Source organism: Colobus angolensis, unplaced genomic scaffold (assembly GCF_000951035.1).
Source record: "Colobus angolensis palliatus isolate OR3802 unplaced genomic scaffold, Cang.pa_1.0 Scaffold214, whole genome shotgun sequence".
NCBI lineage: Eukaryota > Metazoa > Chordata > Mammalia > Primates > Cercopithecidae > Colobus > Colobus angolensis.
The window spans coordinates 6,417,856-6,441,500 of NW_012115311.1; the positions used below are offsets into that span (position 1 = coordinate 6,417,856).

At 34.5% G+C, this 23,645-nt stretch overlaps 1 protein-coding gene across 2 annotated transcripts in view; it reads right to left on the minus strand.

The window, feature by feature from the left end:
- The window catches only part of NBEA (neurobeachin), a 763,072-nt gene that overhangs the window by 229,548 nt on the left and 509,879 nt on the right, over nucleotides 1-23,645 (minus strand). For both annotated transcript variants that reach the window (XM_011943032.1, XM_011943033.1), the window contains one exon: nucleotides 6,432-6,575. In XM_011943032.1, coding sequence (XP_011798422.1) covers nucleotides 6,432-6,575 — 144 coding nt within the window. The remainder of the gene's footprint in view (nucleotides 1-6,431; nucleotides 6,576-23,645) is intronic.

Genomic DNA, 23,645 nt, shown 5'->3' on the forward strand with positions numbered 1-23,645 from the left:
TTAAGTGGGAACCTTTGAGGGCAAATAGTTGTGTTAGGAGATTTCTTCACAGTTCAAAGCTACACAGTATATGAATGCTGTCTTTAAGGGTTCTAGTCTACAAGGACAGAGAAAACATGGAAGAACATGTACAATGCAAGGCTTTATGTGGTATGTGCCTTAAGAATGATACAATCAATATGTTGTGGGGTGGCTATAATAAAGTAAGACAGATAATAACATGTCTTGGGGAGGATACGGAGAAATCGAAACCCTCACATGCCACTGATGAGAATTCAGAACGGTGTAGCCTCTTTGGTAAATAGTCTAAAAGTTAAACATGGAGTTATTATTTGACCCACCAATTCCCTTCCTATGAATATACCTAAGATAGATGAAAACATATGTCCACATAAAATCTTGTAAAATGTTTACAGCAGAATTATTCATAGTAGTGAAAAGGTGGAAACAACTTGAATGTCCATCAACTAATGAACTGATATATAAAATGTGGTGTATCCAGACAATGGAATAAGTGCCATAAGAAGGACTACATGCGGCCAGGTATGGTGGCTCATGCCTGTGATCCCAGCACTCTGGGAGGCTGAGGCAGGTGGATCACGGTGTCAGGAGATTGACACCATCCAGCTAACATGGTGAAAACCTATCTCTACTAAAAATACAAAAAAATTAGCTGGGCATTGTGGCAGGTGCCTGTAGTCCCAGCTTCTCAGGAGGCTGAGACAGGAGAATGCCGTGAACCCAGGAGGCGGAGCTTGCAGTGTGTCAAGATCATGTGCCACTGTACTCCAGCCTAGGCAACAGAGTGAGACTCCACCTCAAAAAAAAAGGACTACATGACAAAATATGGAAAGGGCTTGATGACACCATGCTAAGTGAAAGAAGGCAGACATTAAAGACTATGATTCCATTTGTATAAAATGTCTAGAATAAGCAAATCTACAGAGACAGAAAGTATATTAGTGGTTGTCCAGGACTGCAAAGGAGGGAACAGGAAAGTTGGTGAAGAAAGGCAAATGGTAACAAGGTTTCTATCTGGAGTGATGAAATATTTTAAAATTGATTTTGGTAACAGTTGTATAACCCTGTGAATGAATATACTAAAAAATCACTAAATTGTACAATGTAAAAGGGTCAATTATATGATATGTGAATTATATCTCAATAATGCTACTTCCAAAAAAATGCTAATAAAAATATTATGGAGATGATATGATTGGCCAGTGAATATTTCATCAGTGTTTTAAATGGGTCTTAAAAATGGGTAGGGTGTTTAACAGGAGGAGATGGGAGAGGGAGTGGAACAGAGAAATAGGAAGGATATTTCAGGTGAAAAGTCTGGACATTAGTTTGGGCCTATATATATATATATATATGTATCACCTAATAACAATATATATATATATGTTGCTATTACTAACAGCATCTATATACGCAAACAAAAAATAAAACTATTACAATTTACAGAACTGATCATAAAGCATAAAGAACCATCATTATCATTAACTCAGAATTCCCTAACTTAGTAAAATTACTAACTTTCGGAAGAAACAATAAGGAACCTATATAAATTCCAATTTCATTATGTAAAATATTTCTATTGTCACTCAGCATATGTGACAGAACTACCATTCTAAAAGAAATGAAATACATTTCATTGGTGGGATGTCATTTTTTCAATTTAATTAAATCCTTCACTTATCAATTTATATAAATTTGAGTTTATCTTGAATTTCAGTTACTCAATAGTTATTTGAAGAAACAACTTACAACTTGCTAACGTTCAAATTAAAATACGTAATCAAGATTTTATATTAAAATTCATTGAATTATACCAATTTCAATGTTTTCAGTAAAAAAGTAAATTGAAATCTTTAGTCACATACAGGATTTAGGTACTAATTCACTTTGGTGAATCACTACAAACTAAAAATGCAATTAAAGTAAATTAAGTTAGGTTTTATTAATATAATAATTACTTTATTGATTGGCATACTTCTATATTATAATCATATTAGCCATTTGCTACAGTAATACATAATAAATTGGGTAATTAGTAGTCACACACATTTAACTTGCCTCTTGAGATGAACAGCTTGGGAAGAAAGGGAACTAAAAGTGAAACAGAAAATTGTACGACATTTAAAGCTATAGAATTTTGTGGAACATTTTGTCTTTATTATAACTAGAAAACTCCAAACAAAATGGAGAAAACATAAGAAAAGGTCAACATTTAAGTAAAATTGTACTAAAAGCAGTCTATTTATCATATTGTTTTTAACTTACCAGATTGATTTGGACCACACATAGACTATCTATAAGCAAAACTAAAACGAATTATTATACATATTCATATACTTCCAATGTAATGGAACCAGTGTAAAAATTGATTATAAACAGAAGATGTCATTTTTACATCATTTTAGAAGAATCTTTAATGATACATACCTAAACACACACTCACACACACATATTCAAATGTACTATTTGGTATATTTTAGTTTAAACCATATACTATGCATTTGTAAGGAAATACATTATTTTGCGTACTTCTTAACTTAATGCAAGTTACTTAATCTCTTGACCTGTTTATTTTTATTTCTAAAATTGGTGGTAATCATTTCTACCTTATTGGGTTGTTGTTTAGATTAAGTGGGTTACTGCCCACAAATCTGTCTGAACACCTATCCTAACCCTAGGCCTAACTCTTTTTTATTTAGAAAAGCTCACCATATCCATTTGTCAATATTTTCAGCTATAAGGAAAACAGTTTTAAAAACAGGAAAATGTAAATGTACTCAAGAGTAACTGCTATTAAACAGTTCTCAACAGGCAGAAAATACAGACTTTCCTTTCACAGAAAATGTTAAATCTATAATAGCAGCATCATTTATATACAGAAAAAAGCTGGTTTTGATGTCTGGCTCCTAGTACTTCATGCCAGCTATTCTTCTTTCTCTCTCTCTTTTTTTTTTTTTTAAATAAACAGAAATTGATCCTACCTTTTGAATTAAAAAAAGAAAAGAATTAATCTTAACTAAATTAGTACTTTTCTCTAAGTTTTCTGTATTAATTAGCATACTTTCTTCTATTTGAATTTACCTTAGTATTACATATTGGCAAATTATAATGCATATCTGCTTATCTGTATGCCTATGTCAACACAACAGAGTTTTGTAAATAACGGGAAAATGTAGTATGTTAATCAGCAGATTTAGGTTTACCTTTACAATTATAAAAATGATGTATTCTTTCATATGTATTCTAAAAATCTAAGAACTGTAATTACTTTTATATTTGTGAAAGTACATTTCTTATACTAATAATATGCAAGCCATTTCATTAAGTTGTCATGAAAAGATAAACCTGTAATTTTTATCTCAGAGACTGAAATAGGCACTTTTTACTTTATGTATTTCTGAGATAGCAAATAAATATGAGATTATATTAATGTTATATACAGATTTTAGGATTTCCTGGGTTTGTATTTTTTAATTTTATGTTTATTTATTTATTTTGAGATGGAGTTTCGCTCTGTTGCCCAGGTTGGAGTGCAGTGGCATGATCTCTGCTCACTGCAAGCTCCACCTCCCGGATTCATGCCATTTTCCTGCCTCAGCCTCCCAAGTAGCTGGGACTACAGGCGCCCGCCACCACGCCCGGCTAGTTTCTTGTATTTTTAGTAGAGACGGGGTTTCACCGTGTTAGCCAGGATGGTCTCGATCTCCTGACCCTGTGATCCGCCCAGGTTGGCCTCCCAAAGTGCTGGGAATAAAGGCGTGAGCCACTGTGCCCGGCCTGGGTTTTAATTTGGATTTAAGTCTCCTGTAAGGGTGACATTTTCTTTAGGCAGTGTAGCTCTGTCAGGCTACTTAGAATGACATGTTATGAGTAAGACAGACATTATTATTAATGTCTCACTCCGATTTTAATTTCTGCAACAGAGACAACCATGATTTGGACAATAATTTCTTAGGGCAAAAACAGTTATGTATTGATGTAACTGCATCTTTAACCAATAGCTGATTTCTTAAACTTAAGAATTCTGGCTTGTAATAAAGTTCTAAAAGTGAATTTTATGTAACCTTGTAACTATTATGTTAGTCTCAATTAATAGGCTTCAGTATTTACAAAATGAATCTATTCTTATAAAATATGCAGAATATTTCTGTGGCCCTTCATAAAACATCCATCCCCTACTTCTTTTCCACTGCATTCAAGGTTCAGAGTATATTTGTGGACTGCTGTTTTTAAAATGAACTCTACAGAGTAGGCAGAGGATCTATACTTTAGGACAGCTGAAACACACAAGGATCCTGCTAGAAGAGTATGAGTTAGGACCAGGTAGATTACAGATAGGAACAGGTGTGCTCAATGACAAATCCGTTAAAAGAAATTAGAGGAGTCTTGATTCAGTGAATTGGTCAGAAGCCATATAATTTTATTTTAAAAAGTTTATTTCAAGCATATTTTCACTGTTCTTTAGGTGTTTGAACTTAACTTTTTGGGGGGCTTTTTTCTTATAAACATAAATTAATATTAATAATTAGCTACCATTAAAGAAGAGAAATATAAAAAGGTTATTAGTCTTCGTTGAATTGTGCTACTGGCATTACTGGGCAGTCTTACAATAAATTTCAAGGGACTATGCAAATCTGTATTAACTAATTAATTATCTTCAGTAGGAACAAAGGACCAGGGAGTCAATCTGAACTGTACAATTATTAAACATCTCTGCTAGCATATATGAATAGGAAAGACAACACATAAAAGGGTCAGAAATGACATTTGTGAATTTTCTATGTTCTTTAAGATGAAGAATGAGACCAGCAGAAAAGAAAACACATCTGTGGGCAAACAGAATCAATGACCTTCATTAGCTTAAATTTCCAAATGGCCTCAGATAAAACTCTCTGAGCTACTAACACAAACCACGAAAACAACAAAACCTTGCCGGGCACGGTGGCTCAAGCCTGTAATCCCAGCACTTTGGGAGGCTGAGACGGGCAGATCACGAGGTCAGGAGATCGAGACCATCCTGGCTAACACAGGTGAAGCCCCGTCTCTACTAAAAAACCAAAAAAATTAGCCGGGCGAGGTGGCGGGCGCCTGTAGTCCCTGCTACTTGGGAGGCTGAGGCAGGAGAATGGTGTGAACCCAGGAGGCGGAGCTTGCAGTGAGCTGAGATCCGGCCACTGCACTCCAGCCTGGGCGACAGAGTGAGACTCTGTCTCAAAAAAAAAAAACAACAAAACCAAAACTTGAACATTTACTTAAGAATTTGAGGCAAACATTAAGAGTACATTTAAATAGAAAAAAATAGTTTTTATAATACAGGAATGTTAATAATATAGAAATATCTAGGAACTAGCATTAGAGTAAACTTATTAAATATTTTCTTTCTTAATCTAGAAGAGGGAGAATAATGTGCTATCTCCAGTTTACAATTAACAGTAACATCTTCTCTTAGAAGATGAAAAGAGAACTCTTTCAACCAGTAGAAATAAATCACTAGAGACTTTCATAAAGCCAGACAATTTTCAGTTCCTTGCCACAAGAGTGATTTTGTGTCAAGAATTATAAATATAAGTCCACCTCTCTATTGCCACCTGCCACCTCAACCCTGTGTGGGCTGCAAGTATAGAACTAAGACTCAGCTACTTTTTGAGACTCTGAAGCAGGAGTTTTTAAGGTGAGGTTGGGGATATAACTGCATGGACTGGTTTTCAGGGGTCAGTGATCACTATGACATTGTGTACAGAACTGTATGTGCCTCTTCATGAAGACATTTGCTTTCATCAGATTCTCAAAGTGGCTTAAAACCCAAAAAAGGTTATGGGTGAATATGCTAAGATATCCATACCCCATCTGGTCACTGTAGAATCACATCCAGAATTGATCTCAGACATATATCACGACAAGATAAAACTGAGGCAATAGGGGAAAGAATATCTGCTGGTGGCTTAGCAATGTGAGGCTACAGAACAAAACAGGAGTGGAGAGAGACATTCTTTAGAGTGACAAATGGGAGGAAATGGCAAATTCAATTGGCACCTGGGTGAAGGACCTATTGGCTCTTAAGAATGTTGGAGATACATGTAAATCAAAGAACTTGTCATCCTATCCCACTTCCCAATTATAATACAGACACTCAGATGTGAGTAACTGATACTATTATTATTTCTTCTATATAAAAAGTTGCTCTTCATTACCTAGAAATTTGATGATATTCATTTATCGCCAGTAACATACACATTACTTTAGGGTCTTGTCTTCAATATTAGAAGTGAGATAAAGTAACTTTTTAACATTCATGTGACTGAGCATTGTTACAACCATTGGCACTCATTCATTTACTAGGAGACAGATTTTGAATTCAGTAGCTTTGTGTTTATTTACAACAAATAGGAAAAACGTATTTTAAAATTTACCTGCAAGGTTGTCGATTTCTTTCTCCTGTAGTAGACTGACTGCATCATCGTCTCCTTCTAGCATAAGTTCTGTCTCTGCATTCTGGTTCACTATTGCTTGACTTCTGAATGTTTTCTTTGACTTTACTACATCTTCTTCCGTGCCTAATCACAAGGAAAATATAATAATTTAGGTTATTATGATTGTTTCTGCTTCTAGTAGGTATTATAAATAATTGATTGTTTTATGATAATTATATGCTGCGTTTACATATTACTTTACAATTGTAGAACATTGTAACCTTCTTTACCTTGTTTGGTTTTCTGTGAGAAACATGGGGTGTGAGGAGCTGTAATCATCCACCCTTATTTTAAAGATGAGGAAACAGGCAGAGGAAGCTACATGCATCTTGGAGGAACCCAGCAATTGCTAATGTTAGAGAAAAGAACTCTACCATGTCTTAGGATTGGAAGACCCAAGTCTTAGGGCTCTAAGATCAGTGCATGTTGCACAAAAAGTCTGTACTTCACCCCAAACTTATTTTCTTAAAATCACGCTATGCTACATAACACACTTTGTCTTAATTAGCTAATTAGCAGATCATTTTTGAAAGTGGATGAGATAGGTATGCAGAAAACAAGAAACCATTCACATGTGAGGGGAAAAATGATTATCATTGGAAAGTTACAGGAAGGCGGAGTTAGAAATGATGGAGACATAAAAGCTTCTTCATAATATTTATTTCTTTAGCAATTAGTGAAATAAATACTGGTTTTTCTGAAAGGATAGCCTTATTTTGCTATATATAATAACACAAAAAGCTGGCCGGGCGCAGTGGCTCATGCCTGTAATCCCAGCACTTTGGAAGGCCGAGGCAGGCGGATCACGAGGTCAGGAGATGGAGACCATCCTGGCTCACATGGTGAAATCCCGTCTCTACTGAAAATGTAAAAAATTAGTCAGGTGTAGCGGCAAACCCCTGTAATCCCCGCTACTCGGGAGGCTGAGGCAGGAGAACGGAGTGAACCCGGGAGGTGGAGCTTGCAGTGAACCGAGATCGCCCCACTGCATTCCAGCCTGGGCGAAAGAGTGAGATTCCGTCTCAAAAAACAAAGACACACAAAAAGCCAAAACCAAAACACATAAAAATAAGCAGAAAAACTGAAATATTGGAAACATTGCAAGATTTGACCTGGCATTAATGTAGAAGTTAGAAATGAATGCATCTGAATCCCTCAAGAATTTGACTGCTTAACCAATATTTTCATAGTTACATTCAGACACCTGCTTTGGCAGGTGACAATTAATATGAAATTATCTGAACTGAAAGCAAGTTTTATACATGCATACACCACCCACACCCACACAAACACCACACACATGAAATACTTTTATTTTATATCACTTGAAGCTGAAATTCAGTTTAGAAGAAAGCATTGTAATTTACTGTGTTCTGTATTAGGATATAGTCTTCAAGGAGCAGCATTAACTAGGAAAATGTCTTCATATCTCATTTGGTGTGGTGGATATATTCCTGGAAATGGGAGCCTTATAAATCAGTCATATATGGTGTCGTATTATATTTTTAGGGGACATTATGGTGTTGGAACATAGACAATGGCTCTCCAAAGGATGTCATGCCTTTGGTCGAAAGTTTACAATACTTTTGGTCAATTCACCCAGGCCCATACCATAGAACTTCCAACAGTCCATTACTGCCTACTGATGTTTGCTCAACCATTGTGCTGTTGTTGTTTGAGACAGGGTCTTATTCTGTCACCCAGGCTGGAGTACAGCGGCATGATCACAGCTCACTGCAGCATCGACCTCCCAGGCTCAAGCAATCATTCTACCTCAGCTTCCTGAGTAGGTGGGACCACAGACGCATACCACAGACGCATTCCACAATGCCTGGCTACTTTTGTTTTTGGTAGAGATGGGCTCAGGCTGGGCTTGAACTCCTGGGCTCAAGTGATCCTCTCACCTTGGCCTCCCAAAGTGCCGGGATTATATGCATAAGCCACTGTGCCCAGCCTCAACCATTTTCTTGCAACTACACCTGGCTGTCATACAACTTGCACTGTGAAATAGTTAACTTTTATCCTTTTTCTCTTTGCATTTTGCATACTTCTTTTTCTCAGTGAATACAGGCCAATTCTGTTTGCTAAAATATGAAAAAATTGACTCAAAGGCCACCAGAGTAAAAACACATGTTGAGGAACATAGTCACATCACAATACCATTACAGAGTGTCACTGGCTGAGAGGTATAGTCTTGTCATCCTAGCTCCTACTGGACAACCACATTTACAGCACATGGTTAATACATACCATAAATGTATAAAGTAATAGATTGTTAAATACATATTTTGATAAATACTTTAGAGATAAATAGTATTACAAATCAATGCTACATTGGAGGGGAGGGGAATTAAATGGGTTCCATGTGTATTGTTCTTTCACTGGCCCACCGATAATTATTATTTCTGGAATAAAAGATTGGGGATAGATCACTGAATGCTTCAGAACCTTATCTTAATTCTATTTGATTTTTGGTGACATAAAGCCAGCAAAAGAGTAATCTTCTGAGGGTAGCTATCTTTATAACTTGTTTGCTTCCTGGGCAAACAGAAGTACAGAGCTTGCATCATTTGAGAACAAAAGAGGCAAATCCAATGATTAATGATTCAGAAATCTCTCCTGAGGTCTTCTTAGCTATATTTCTAGACTTTGCCTGAATACTATTAACTGAACATTTCTCTTACTGAGCTAATTGTCTCTTGCTCCTTCTCCTCCTTGTATTTTGGCCAACCATGTACTTTAGCAGGAACCTAGGAATTCATCCTGCATGGTGACTGCCACGGCCCTAGTTCAGGCCATCACTGTTTTTGGTCTAGAGGGTGTCAACAGTTGCCTACTCACACCACCTTCCATATTTTTGTCAGAGTGATTTTTATAAAACACAAATAAATTGAGGATATTTTCCTATTAAAATTATTCATTAACTCCTCCCAATCAAGTACACCTAAAGCAAGACTTAGACTGGAGGATAAAATCCAAACTTCTTAGCATGGCTTACCAAGGCCTTTTATCTTCTCATTACCAGTTCTGTGTCTTCACCACACCCTTCTCAGCAATAATGGACCACTTATAGCTTCCAAAATATGTCATGCTTTCACATACCTCTTTACCCATGCTAATGTTATTCCCTCTGCAGGGTATGTTACTACCTTTCCTCCTTGGCCCGGCTAATTGCTACTTGCCCTTCAAAACTCACTTCCTTTAGTTGCCTTTCCTAACAAACCCTACCACACGTTCACAGCTTACACATAATTCAACAGCACTGTATAGGTGTTACCTATTATGTGTCTGTCCTCTCCACTAGGCTGTAGTCCCATTTCTGTAGCTTCAGTGCCTGGTGCCCAGCAGTTGTGCCACAAACATGTGCTGAACTGAAGTTCAAGTTCACCCCACCACCGTATTCCCTTCTCTGATTTCTTAAGAGCACTTGTAGTAGAGGACACAAACAAATGGAAGAACATACCATGCTCATGGATAGGAAGAATCAATATTGTGAAAATGGCCATACTGCCCAAGGTTATTTATAGATTCATTGCCATCCCCATCAAGCTACCAATGAGTTTCTTCACAGAATTGGAAAAAACTGCTTTAAAGTTCATATGGAACCAAAAAAGAGCCCGCATTGCCAAGACAATCCTAAGTCAAAAGAACAAAGCTGGAGGCATCACGCTACCTGACTTCAAACTATACTACAAGGCTACAGTAACCAAAACAGCATGGTACTGGTACCAAAACAGAGATATAGAACAATGGAACAGAACAGAGTCCTCAGAAATAATACCACACATCTACAGCCATCTGATCTTTGACAAACCTGAGAGAAACAAGAAATGGGGAAAGGACTCCCTATTTAATAAATGGTGCTGGGAAAATTGGCTAGCCATAAGTAGAAAGCTGAAACTGGATCCTTTCCTTACTCCTTATATGAAAATTAATTCAAGATGGATTAGAGACTTAAATGTTAGACCTAATACCATAAAAACCCTGGAAGAAAACCTAGGTAGTACCATTCAGGACATAGGCATGGGCAAGGACTTCATGTCTAAAACACCAAAAGCAATGGCAGCAAAAGCCAAAATTGACAAATGGGATATGATTAAACTAAAGAGCTTCTGCACAGCAAAAGAAACTACCATCAGAGTGAACAGGCAACCTACAGGATGGGAGAAAATTTTTGCAATCTACTCATCTGACAAAGGGCTAATATCCAGAACCTACAAAGAACTCAAACAAATTTACAAGAAAAAAACAAACAACCCCATCAAAAAGTGGGCAAAGGATATAACAGACATTTCTCAAAAGAAGACATTCATACAGCCAACAGACACATAAAAAAATGCTCATCATCACTGGACATCAAAAAATTCAAATCAAAACCACAATGAGATACCATCTCACACCAGTTAGAATGGCAATCATTAAAAAGTCAGGAAACAACAGGTGCTGGAGAGGATGTGGAGAAATGGGAACACTTTTACACTGTTGGTGGGATTGTAAACTAGTTCAACCATTATGGAAAACAGTATGGCGATTCCTCAAGGATCTAGAACTAGATGTACCATATGACCCAGCCATCCCATTACTGGGTATATACCCAAAGGATTATAAATCATGCTGCTATAAAGACACATGCACACGTATGTTTATTGCACCACTATTCACAATAGCAAAGACTTGGAATCAACCCAAATGTCCATCAGTGACAGACTGGATTAAGAAAATGTGGCACATATACACCATGGAATACTATGCTGCCATAAAAAAGGATGAGTTTGTGTCCTTTGTAGGGACACGGATGCAGCTGGAAACCATTATTCTTAGCAAACTATCACAAGAACAGAAAACCAAACACCGCATGTTCTCACTCATAGGTGGGAACTGAACAATGATATCACTTGGACTCGGGAAGGGGAACATCACACACCGGGGCCTATCATGGGGAGGGGGGAGGGAGGAGGGATTGCACTGGGAGTTATACCTGATGTAAATTACGAGTTGATGGGTGCTGACGAGTTGATGGGTGCAGCACACCAACATGGCACAAGTATACATATGTAACAAACCTGCACGTTATGCACATGTACCCTAGAACTTAAAGTATAAAAAAAAAAAAAAAGAGCACTTGTGTGCTCTTTCCCTTATGCTTCCACCATACCTCATAAACCCTGCTACTGCAGAATTGATGGGTATTGTAACTGCTTGCTTATTTATCTCCACAAAAGCCTCCAAGTTCCTTCATGACTGGAAACATGTTTTTGTCTTGGTATTCTCAGGACTTAGCACACTGCCTAGCACAGAGCAAACCCTTAAAAATCCTCAATAAATGTATAAACTCAGACATTACAGTTACCCTTGCATATTTCAAAAGTCTGAAGTTCCCAGGATATCTCGGAGTCTCAGTGATTTGCCTTTAGTTTGTGGCAAGCCGGAGAATCTATGTACTTACATGAAAAGGAACTTGTTCTTTTACAATAAAGTCAAAAAAGCCTTTTAAGTGTGAGTAATCTAATAAAGCAAGTTTTTCCTTACATAAAAATCAGGGGCAATCTTTGTCAGTAAAAAAAGCTTTATGTTACTTTTGTATTACCAAAATAAATATTTACCAATGAAGAAAATGTGGTAGAAGAAAGGTGAGCTCTGAAATGTATATCAAGCTTTCAAGTTTATCCCCTCTGGTTTTAAAGTAGTAAAACAATCATGACTTTAAAAGATATATAGTAAACTAATCCATATCAACACACTAAGCTTATCATCCTTGTTCAAGTGTTATCAGTTTGCAGCTCAGCAAACTTCCTGATTTTATGGTACTACACCAAACATTTATCTAAATTAAAGTGTATGAGATCTAAAGGTGCTTTTCAATCACAATATCCTTTATGAATTAGAGTTTCATTCATCAAAATTACAGGCAAAAAGAGGTAAGGTCTCAAAGGGCTGTCTCATTACAAGGCTTGTAAACACTGTCCTTAGGAAGAATTGGTTTAACACCCAACAAATCAAAATCTGATTGGGAAGAGAATTTATTTGAGATCATCTGTCTTCAGAAGACTGTTGGACTGAGTGCACTTTTTGGCCTCTTTAGCCATTCATCAAGAAATTAACAAGCGAATACCACAAACTACCAGAATGCCTTGGATCTGAAAATGTATACAATGTGTAAAGCTGGGTAGGATAGACATATATATATGCTATTGCCTATGAAAACATTAAAATACCAAAAAATTTAAAAGTTTAAGGAGAAAAAATGCCACTGAATTATAGCTCAAGGAAGCTAAATCCAAAATCATATTTATGTTATTTTCTGTATCATGTGACAACACATGAAAGCACTCTATAGACTGACTTCTGAGTAAATATATAGATATAAAACTCTGTATATGAAAATGTTATGTAATACAGAATATTGCATTGCACAAATCTAAAGTTCCTTTTTCATAAAATTTCTATTAATAACCAAGAATCCATGTGAAAAAAGGTGTATTTTAAAGGTGAAGTAACAGCAGAACTAAAATGTTTCTAGCATTGTTACTATATTCCAGTATTATTGTTACTCTTATTGTTATATTTTAAATTACAATTCTAAAGTTTTATTGTTATTTTAAATAAGCATAAGTTAAAATGCAGAAATGACAAACTGGAGACATTAGCTCCTCTTAACGATATCAAAGAATATGTCTACCTGGAATGGTCACACGATCAAGGCAAAGAAATTAGTTCATGTGCTCTTTATGTTCTTTTCTATCGATAAAAATAAATAATTAATGTGAAGAAAAATATAGTATTTTATTTCTGTTTAAGAACTCCTCCTATAATCAACTCTAAAACATCTATACTAATAAAGAAAAAAGTAATTCACAAAAATAGGTTAGCTATAAATCATATGTGTGGCTAACACACATAAAAAAGAGATATAACCCCATAATAAGCCAGTTTTAGTGTAGACTCAGCTTTTCACCAGCTTATGCTATTATTATTTATATTGATTGTGGAACTATGGTGTTTTCATTTATTGAAAAGTTATATATAGGTATATTTATGGGTATTTATATATACTTATATACATAGTATATATACATAGTATATATAGTTATATATAGATGTATTTATTGAAAAGTTATACATAGGTATATTTATGGGTATTTATATATACTTATATACATAGTATATATACACAGTATATATAGTTATATATAGATGTATTTATTGAAAAGTTACATATAGGTATTTTCAATGTTATTTTATTTGTATCATTTAAACATATGGTCTAAAGCTCATGATCTAGCCTCTTATTTAACCTCACTATTTTACTGATTTGGCTTCTTTGCACTTCATATTCTCTAAAAGCTGAATGTTTTTGTCTGCATACATGCCACATTGTCTCAAATCTTTAAGTCTGACGTATGTAATTTCTTTTACATAAAATCTCTTACGTGCCTTTTCCTTCAGGATTCAGTCAGGTTGATTATTTTCACCTCTGTATAACATTTGTATCTTAGAAAGAAGTCATCATATCTTATCATTGTTCATTTTTGGAGTGCTTTTAGTTTAGGGATTCTCTACTGGACTTTAATTTCACATGTCAAAATGGTACTGAATGATTGTTGAGTAAATGAAAACACATAAACACAATTTACATATTAGTCATTTTACATGCACATTACTTGTTACTTTTCATGTACTTTACAGTTTTCTCATAAGTGGGAGAGTTGGACTATTTGATTTGTCATGCATAAGTTATTGTTCCCCACCAATATCCATTAGAAACATATTAAAAAAATTCAGACCAATCTCTTAATTTCAGTTTCCGAATTTGCAGAAGAGTAATATTAAGTATTTTCCACATTTTCTTTCACAGGATCATTGCAAAGTTAAAATGAGACAATGGAAATGCGTGGAGATTGTTTACATAGTACGCTTTCAAAAATGTTTATTAAATTTTTGATAAAATAAGAGGGTAAAAAGCATACTGAGTACATAATTAAAACTGAAAAAGAACATAGTTAATGCTTTATTGCTTATAATAGTTTTGCATAAGATTTATGTAAAGAGAGGGAAAAGAAAAAGCTGGCTTATCTGAGGATTAAAAAACTCAAGATAAAGCATGAGTCTATGGTCTTGGCACAATACCTATCCAACATCAGGTATTCAACAAGTGATAGTTTTCTTTCCTTCAGTTGGAGTTAATATTCTTCCTTCCACCATGCTGTTATAACAGTGTCTGTATTAAAGCATGAATGAGCCTTCAGCACTTCCACTAGATTGGATGCTCCCCGAAGACAGGAAGGATAGCATGAAGTACAAGTGTTATGAAGTAACACCTTTGGAAATTGAATGTAGTATAAATAGCTTACATTTTAAATGTAATGTATGTTTTCCATAACTATTTTATTCATTTAAAGATATTATTAAATAAAATTACATAAAGCACCAATGTATTTGACATGTACTTTTTATTTTGCATACAGATATTTAATAATATAAATATGTTTACTATCTTGGATACCTGAAGGAAAAGAACTGCTTTCTCAAGAAGAGATAATGCATTTAATATAGGCTTCCTTTCATCTTTGGAAAAAGATCTTTGGGAGGACACTGGCAAAATAGAAATCTGGTCTAATTTTATTTTTACCTAAATGTATTATCAGGTAATTCTGTTTCTAAATACTCAGAAATCAGTTGGACAGGATGGCATTCTTTATCAGAAAAGAAATTCTTTTCATTATACAGCATTTCTCAATTTTTTTTTTAGCTTGTTCAATGTATTTTGACAAAGTCTACCACTCTTTTAGTAGGAAGAAATATTGCAATTCATGTCCAAACCTAAATACTTTCTAAAGTGCATTAATTACATGAATACTTCAGGAAATTTTAAAGCTTACTTTTTTCCCATTAAAACTTAAGTCTGAGCAACAAATACCTTTTCAGACTAGTGCTTTTAGTAACTCTATATGATGTTATTTAATTTCCACTAAAAGGAAAAAGATTTAAGATAAATCTACCTCTCAGAAAATTACACTAGATATGACATAATCTTGTACAATAATATGTATGAATCAATCTATTACTGAGAAGTTTACAATTTTGAACATTTCAAAAAAAACTGAAAGAATACTTTTTCTTATACTGAGGAACCTAGTGTTCAAAAACATTTTATGCTTGCCTTAGTTTATCTGTGAGTTAAAAGTAATAGATACACACTAGAACAGTCTACTGTAACAATCATTTACTAATAAGTAAATATTTTTCTTTGTAAATCATCTAAATTCAAATTTTAATTTTGTGTTTCACTTTATAACATATAGTGTATCCTTCCTTAAGAAAAAAATTATGATAATAGGAAAGATCACTTTTCTAATGAAGATTAAGGACAAAAAATTAAATCATCTTCTTTATAAAACAGCATTTGTTTTAAAAAGAAATGAAAACAGACCTTTCAATAGAAAAATCCTAATGGCAAAAATTGTTAGTGATACTGAATAAAAACACTAAATTACAATGACCAGAAATCTCAAGCATTTTCTCACTCTTTTATACCTGATACTGAGTCAGAAGCCTCACTTTATCAATATAACATTATTTTATGAAAACAAGTATTCCTACACATGATATAGACTGTTTCTATTTGTTGTTCCAAACACATTTTAAGTAAAAATCTGAGTATTTACTAAGCAAATTTAATAAATACAGATACACAGTCTGGATAGTTCAATCATCCAATTCCTCCTTTCTTAGTTGTGGATATTTTAGTTTGAATGAGTTGGATCTAACCATGATTCTCACTTCAATTTAATTTTGTTGACAGAGAATATATTGAATAATCAAAAATAGATATTATCTATACCACTATAAAATTAAAAACCTAAGACACCAGCTTAAAATTTATAATAAACTTGGTTCAAAAATGCTAGTCCTTACATGGATCAATAATTCATGACACTTATGGTCCATTTTAGCACATGACTATATTACATAAAAGTCAGAGTACAGCATCTTATGTATTTTTACCAAAAAGGAACTTGTACAGACTTTTATTTTAAACTAGATATAAATATTACATCTTTAGGTAGGCTGTGTTTTGAAAAGCTGGGGGAAAACAGTTCAGTAGTATAGTAAATGTGCAGCATTAGCAACCTGGGAATTAACACATGGAAATTATCCCAAGTGTTAAATTTGTATTCAGATTAGTTATGCTTGTAAACAATTTACTGGAATTTAAGAAAGAAGAGAAGAAAATGGCTACCTAACACCAACAGTTATTGCTCACTGGAAAAGGACATCAAGGACACTTGCAAGCAAAAGAATTGAATCAATATTAACTTGATTTTCATTTCATGCTTCCCCAACTCCAGTAAGCTGACAATATACTCTGATTATGTGAACTGCCTCAGAGTAACACAGAAAAGGTTATTAGAGCAAGAGGTGGAAATGGAATGCACTTTTTATATTGACAGGTCTGCTAATAGAGTATACTGATTTTCAAAGACATGCAATGCATTTTTACAATTTAGTTCTGACAGCAAAAATGGAATTTCATTTTATTCCTAATTCAAAATATTCATAGGTAAGCAATATTTCTTAGAGCAGACCAACAAATGGGAAATTCATAAACAGCATTTTTAAACAGAAAAATGCAATTAAAAAAGTGCAAGAAAATATTATTGAATTTAAGTGAAGCATTATATAAATATGAAATGTTAACTTAATAATCTTCTTAATGGAGTCAACGTAGAAAACTGCATTCTATGCTTTTTAAGAAAATTTGATAAACCATATTTTAAGAATATACATGATGGTAAACGCAGACTCTCTCCACATTTTAGACTGGATATTACTTGGTAGGATTTTGATTAGCCATGAAGTTAAGATTTTTAATTATTTAAAATGGGATTTCATTATATTAAAAATCACAGGGCACGTTTTACTTGTGAAAAAACATAATAAAACATATAGAAAACCTGGGTCATTTTGGAACTCTCTAAATATCAGAAAGAGCAGAGATGATGCATTATTCATCTTTGTGACTATATGAGTACATTGCTTAGCGTTTGGTCCCTATGATAAAATACACACAGAAAAAGACTAACATGAAATAAATACATGAAAATGATAAAGACAGTTATCTTTACATGGATGACTTCTTTAAATGTTTTTGGCACTTTTTTTTTGGTATTTCCTATAATGAGCATATGTTTTTCTGAAAGAAAGCAAGAAAAGGAGGGAGGCAGGGAGGGAGGCACAAAGGAAAGGAACCTGTATCATGTACCAAGATGGGTAGATGGCTGGTGAGCAACAGAATGTGAGTTAGAAAGTTTGGCAACCATTAGAATGAAAGAAAAGATTAACTGGACAGCTTGAGAGTGGGCTGAGAGGGTAGGGAGACTTTCTTGCACAGTAAGTGACATTACCTCAGGAATGATGCTGTCTTCTTCTTCTTCTTCTTCTTTTTTTTTTCACATCTAGCATTCCTTGTTTACTAGAGTTTTAAACTTTTTCCATTTCATGTATTTTCAAATAGGAGACAAGTTTATTTTTCCATCTTGCAGATAGCATATACACTAAGACAATATTCTCAGTTTTTGATCTCAATCCAATTATTTAGTGATTTTTGTATCCCAATGGCACATTTAGTAAATGTCAATTCCCTATTTGATCATTGTGATGGAGCAGCAATTTTTGTGAAGGTGGCCTGGGTCATGAAGGTAGGGGAAGGAGCCAGTAAGAAGTCAAAGAATTAAGATGGCATTAATGACAACATGGCCTTCATTTGGGATATGGCATATCCCAAACATATAGGCTTTGATAGGTCATGCAAGTTAGCATTTATATTATATTTTAATTACATTATGCTAAAAATGAATGGTGGTTTTGCTCTACACAGTATTAACAACCAGAAATCAGATTACTATAGATTAGAATTTTCAATGGAGAATTTATTCTAAGAATTTTAAAAATGTGAGGGAGAAAATCATGTTTGTATAGACAATTTAAGGAAAATAAACAGAGACAATAAATACGGGCTGGTTTTCCATGAGAGGCTCGGTGTCTTCTTTTTAGTCTATCACAAAGTCCAATGTGGACAGTTCACTTTAAAAGTGTGAGATGGTGGAAAATGGGGGTAGGAGACTTTTGAGACAGGTAAGCAACTGGCCCAGAGACATGGAAGAAAGAGGTAATTTTAAAAGTCTCTTAATTACTAAAAAATGAAATATCTAAGTGATGGTGCTGATACAGATGATCTAAAAGCACTTTTTAAAACACCAAAACATTTAAAAATATTTTCCTAAATGGCACAGAATACATATCCTGGGAATGATACTAAGTTAATCTGTTCTGATATATCTTTATAGACGATAGGCTATAAGCATCAACCAAATACTAGCAGGTAAACTTTACAGCAGGGAAATGTTCAGTAATGCCCTTACAGTTAAGGACGTTCCAAATGTATTTACTACAACACACTGTAGAGTAAGAGACTGGTATTTGGGTTGAGTTTTAGCTTTATCTATCGCTTATTATTTAGCACATCACCTAATTTCTATGGTTTGTCATTTTCCAAATAAGTATCATTTAATGACAATCCCCTTCACAGCAGGGCCACCACTGTGTTTCAGCAGGGCCACCACGCATCTTCACACCACTTCCCCACACTATCTTGTGTTCCATTATTCAGTACCATTTTCCATTCCTTGAATACATTATGTTGTATTATGTGGTCCCTTTTTCCACAATGCCACTCTCCCACTCATTGGCTTGGGAAGACTTCCATTCATCCTTTCGACTCCAGCTAAAATATATTTCTTCAGGTAGGCAACCTTCTTTACTGAGCTCCCATAACATTTTTAATATACTTTGATGAAAATATTATAATTGTATATTGTAATCACTTATAAATGTGATTGTGTGTACACTTTACCAAAAATTAGTCTACAAGAAGCAAGATTTTGAACAATGATCTAAATTAGTTCCATGCTAGTCAGAAGTAATTTGGAAATGCCATCCTTCCAGACCTAGTTTATAGAAAATCCATCCTTCAATGTTGTTACCCAAAGTGATGAACAGCGTGGTTAAAATCTGTTTGTATATCTTAAAATTAATCAATTATCGGACTGGGCGTGGTAGCCGATGCCTGTAATCCCAGCACTTTGGGAGGCCAAGGCAGGCGGATCACCTAAGGTCAAGAGCTCGAGACCAGCCTGGCCAACATGGTGAAATCCCGTCTCTACTAAAAATACAAGAATTAGCTGGGCATGGTGGTGCATGCCTGTAATCGCAGCTACTCAGGAGGTTGAGGTGGGAGAATCACTTGAACCTGGGAGGCGGAGGTTGCAGTAAGCCAAGATCGTACCACTGCACTCCAGCCTGGGCAACAACAGTGAAACTCCATCTCAAAAAAAAAAAAAAAAGAAAAAAAGAAAAAAAAAATCAATTATCAATTAAATAAAATGTAGCAACTGAGTAATAAGCACAAAGAATTGTATTAATGTGAATGTTCCAAATGGAACTGATAGAAGATCTGATTCTTATCCTCAAATGGTTTTTGTTTTATCTAGGAATATGAAACATCTAAAATAAAAATACTTTCTGAAACCTTTACGAAGTGACTTGTCATCAAATGCCAAATATTAACGCCATTCAAAGGAGTAAGGGTCCTTTATGTCTCCATGCCATGGTAATTTCTGTTATCACCTCTGCCTTTACTCCCCTGATAACCTGGTAAATTCATAATATTGAGGCAATTCATAAACCTTTACTTGTTTGAAGCCTACTCCAACCAGACTCAGTAAGTCACTGTCTCCCCCTATGCCCCTTTAGGAACTACTACATCCCTCTATGACAAATGTTTATTTTCTTTATTCCTTTCACCTGGACTAGGGTTATTCAAACTTTGGTACTATCGATATTTCGGGCTGGAATTTTGCTGTTGTCATTGTGGGGAGCTCTTCTGTATGTGGTAGGGTATTTTAGGCAGCATTCCCGGTGTCTTCAATTAGATGCCAGCAGTGCACTCCTACCCCCACCCCTGTTGAGAATCACTACACTAAACCATGTGCCGTTAGATGGAAGAAACTGATTGTCTCAGTCGCCAAATCCAGCATCCAGCATGTGCATAGTATGTAGAAGTTACTCATAAATGCTTTTAAATTAATAAAGTTACTCAAGTCCTCTGAATCTGTATAAAGTCTACAAGCTGAACCTTCAACAGAAAACTAAGTGGCTTGTTAGAACATTTATTAATATGAAAAATGCTATGTAATATCTGTAAAATGTATTTTGTAAGAATATTTTGCAACTTAGCCTTTATATAACCCATTTAAATTATTTTAAGAGACTGTAAAAACTACTGGTGAAGACAAGGCTATGATACTAAAATATGACACTACACCAGAAAGAGCTGACACTTCCTGCATGTCTTTCCCTCTCTCTTTTTAAAAATTTACATCATTGACTTTCAATAAATGATTTAAACCATAACCAGATTACCTATTTCATTCCAAACAAGGAGATCCAATTACTAATACACAAACCAAAACGGAGTTTTCAATGAACAACGATGAAGATGTTTACTAGAGTCTCTACATAATACAACCAATAGGTTATTAGGTTTTAAAAAATCAAGTCATCTCTTTCACATGTTATAAGACCTATAAAGTCTCTGAAAAATGAAGTCAGATTACTTGATAGCTTCTTTCTCAACAATTGTATAGCTTAGTATTTTTCTATTCTCACTGCCTTTCTTATTCTTGATGACTGAAAGTAGCACATTACAGTAGCCATGCATGTACCATCAAAACTAATTTAATTCCAGATTCATTACAGAGCTGCTTTTTATTCACCAAGGTCATATCTTGATGGCTTCACAAGCTTAGATAAATCAGGTGTTAAGCAGACACATCTCTGAGGAACGTAAGAATGTTCTCATTTGCAGTTCTCAGCATATCTTATTATTTATTGCCACAGAAATGACTGATTAACTTTGTCATTTTTGCTCCATGTTTTTTTTTCCTCAGGCTGAAGCAGACTACTCTCTTCTACGATGCCTGATCAGACCTATTTAAGATGATGTCTTTGATCACAGACATGGAGGCACTTGCAATCTTAGGTTTTGATGAAATATTGTTCTACTGTAATTTTATGAAAGAGCAACAGAGGCCTAAATAATAATTGACAGTCAACAAAGACAATCAAACTTATTAAGATTTTGTAGCATTCTTTGACAACTACAATATTGACATGCTAGAAACGCACCAGAATTTGACTAGTCTAAGTTTTATTCTAATATATAAACAATATACAAAACCCTCCTTTCTCGATCATTTCCCTATTAGCTAATTTGCTCAAAAGAAAAAGAATTCTGCAGATCAGAAGATGAATTTATGAGTTTTAAAATATTTTCCTTATACTGTTCCATTGCTATGGTCTGTAAAATTCATGGTAATCAATTAAATTTTCACTTGTATGAGATTTTACTATTAGAAAACACCTAAATAACACATTAAATACCTGCAAAATTAGAACACTAACCATCAGGGAAAAAATTACATGCCTCTAGGTTTTCATTAATCACATTCCAACACCAGAGGCTGAAAGTATATCAAATCACACAAAATCTTTTGCACATGACAACCTCATAAATTATTCAACTCATTAGTATTACTAAAAAAGCATGAAAAACTCCATCAGTATAAAGGATATTTTCCAACTGAAAAAGGTCAACCAAGTTTCAATAATGAAATTGAAGGGAAAGCTTTTCAAAGTAAATATGAAATAAAATTATTATCCATTATTTCCTTGAAATTATATCCAATTCTGACTGCTCATTTAAAAGAAAGCATTGCTAATGTATTATTAATATATTTGAAGCACCAAATAAATTGCCTGAAAATAATGTCATGAAATCCAAATGATGGCTAAATGTTCCTTCCCATCACATGAAAATTTAAATATAATTTAAAATGTTTAGTTGAATTTAGGATATGAGAAAAAATCAAATGACTCAAGATATTTTTATTAAAACATGAAGTCTGCAAAACCAGTTTCACTTCTATCACACTAATAAAGGCTTATATTCTTGAACCACAGTATACTTACTACATTAATAGGTAAGACGAAATCAATGCCAAATCCCAGGGATTGCTTTCATGGTCATGTAAAAATTTCCCTTCTAAATAACTTAAGATTGTTCTCCCAGTGTATACAACATGTTGAAAATTCTGAAAACTTTGGTACCTAATTCATATACTTCTAGATAATTCTGAAAGTTCCATCTATAAAATGTTCTTTTGTTCCTAAAATCTTTTTTGTTGCTACCAGGTAATCAATATAAAACTTTTTGACAAAAGTGTTCAGCAGAAATTCTACACAGTTAGCACTTAACTTTCACAGTAGAATTTAACAATAGGGAAATTGAAATAGTGTCATTATTTAACATAGAGGAAGAGATCAGTTGATTTTCAATTTATTCTAGTAGCTTAGTCAGAATTTGCAGGTTTGTGCTATAAATATACTCTTAATCTCCACCTATACAACTCCAAAACATTAAATCATTTTGGATGTTAGTCTATACACTGCTAGACCTCAAAATACTTAAACACATTTAAATGTTTAATGGCAGGCAGAATATCCAGATGTCAAGTTATTTTTTTTTAAATATGCTTTATGTTCGAGGGTACATGTGCACAACATGTAGGCTTGTTACATATGTACACATGTGCCACGTTGGTGTGCTGCACCCATTAACTCATCATTTACATTAGGTATATCTCCTAATGCTATCCCTGACCTCTCCACCTACCCCACAACAGGCCCTGGTGTGTGAAGTTCCCCTTCCTGTGTCCAAGTGTTCCCATTGTTCAATTCCCACCTATGAGTGAGAACATGCAGTCTTTGGTTTTCTGGTCTTGCAATAGTTTGCTGACAATGATGGTTTCCAGCTGCATCCGTGTCCCTACAAAGGACATAAACTCATCCTTTTTTATTGCTGCATAATATTCCATGGTGTATATGTGCCATATTTTCTTAATCCACTCTGTCACTGATGGACATTTGGGTTGGTTCCAAGACTTTGCTATTGTGAACAGTGCCACAATAAACATACGTGTGCATGTGTCTTTATAGCAGCATGATTTATAATCCTTTGGGTATATACCTAGTAAT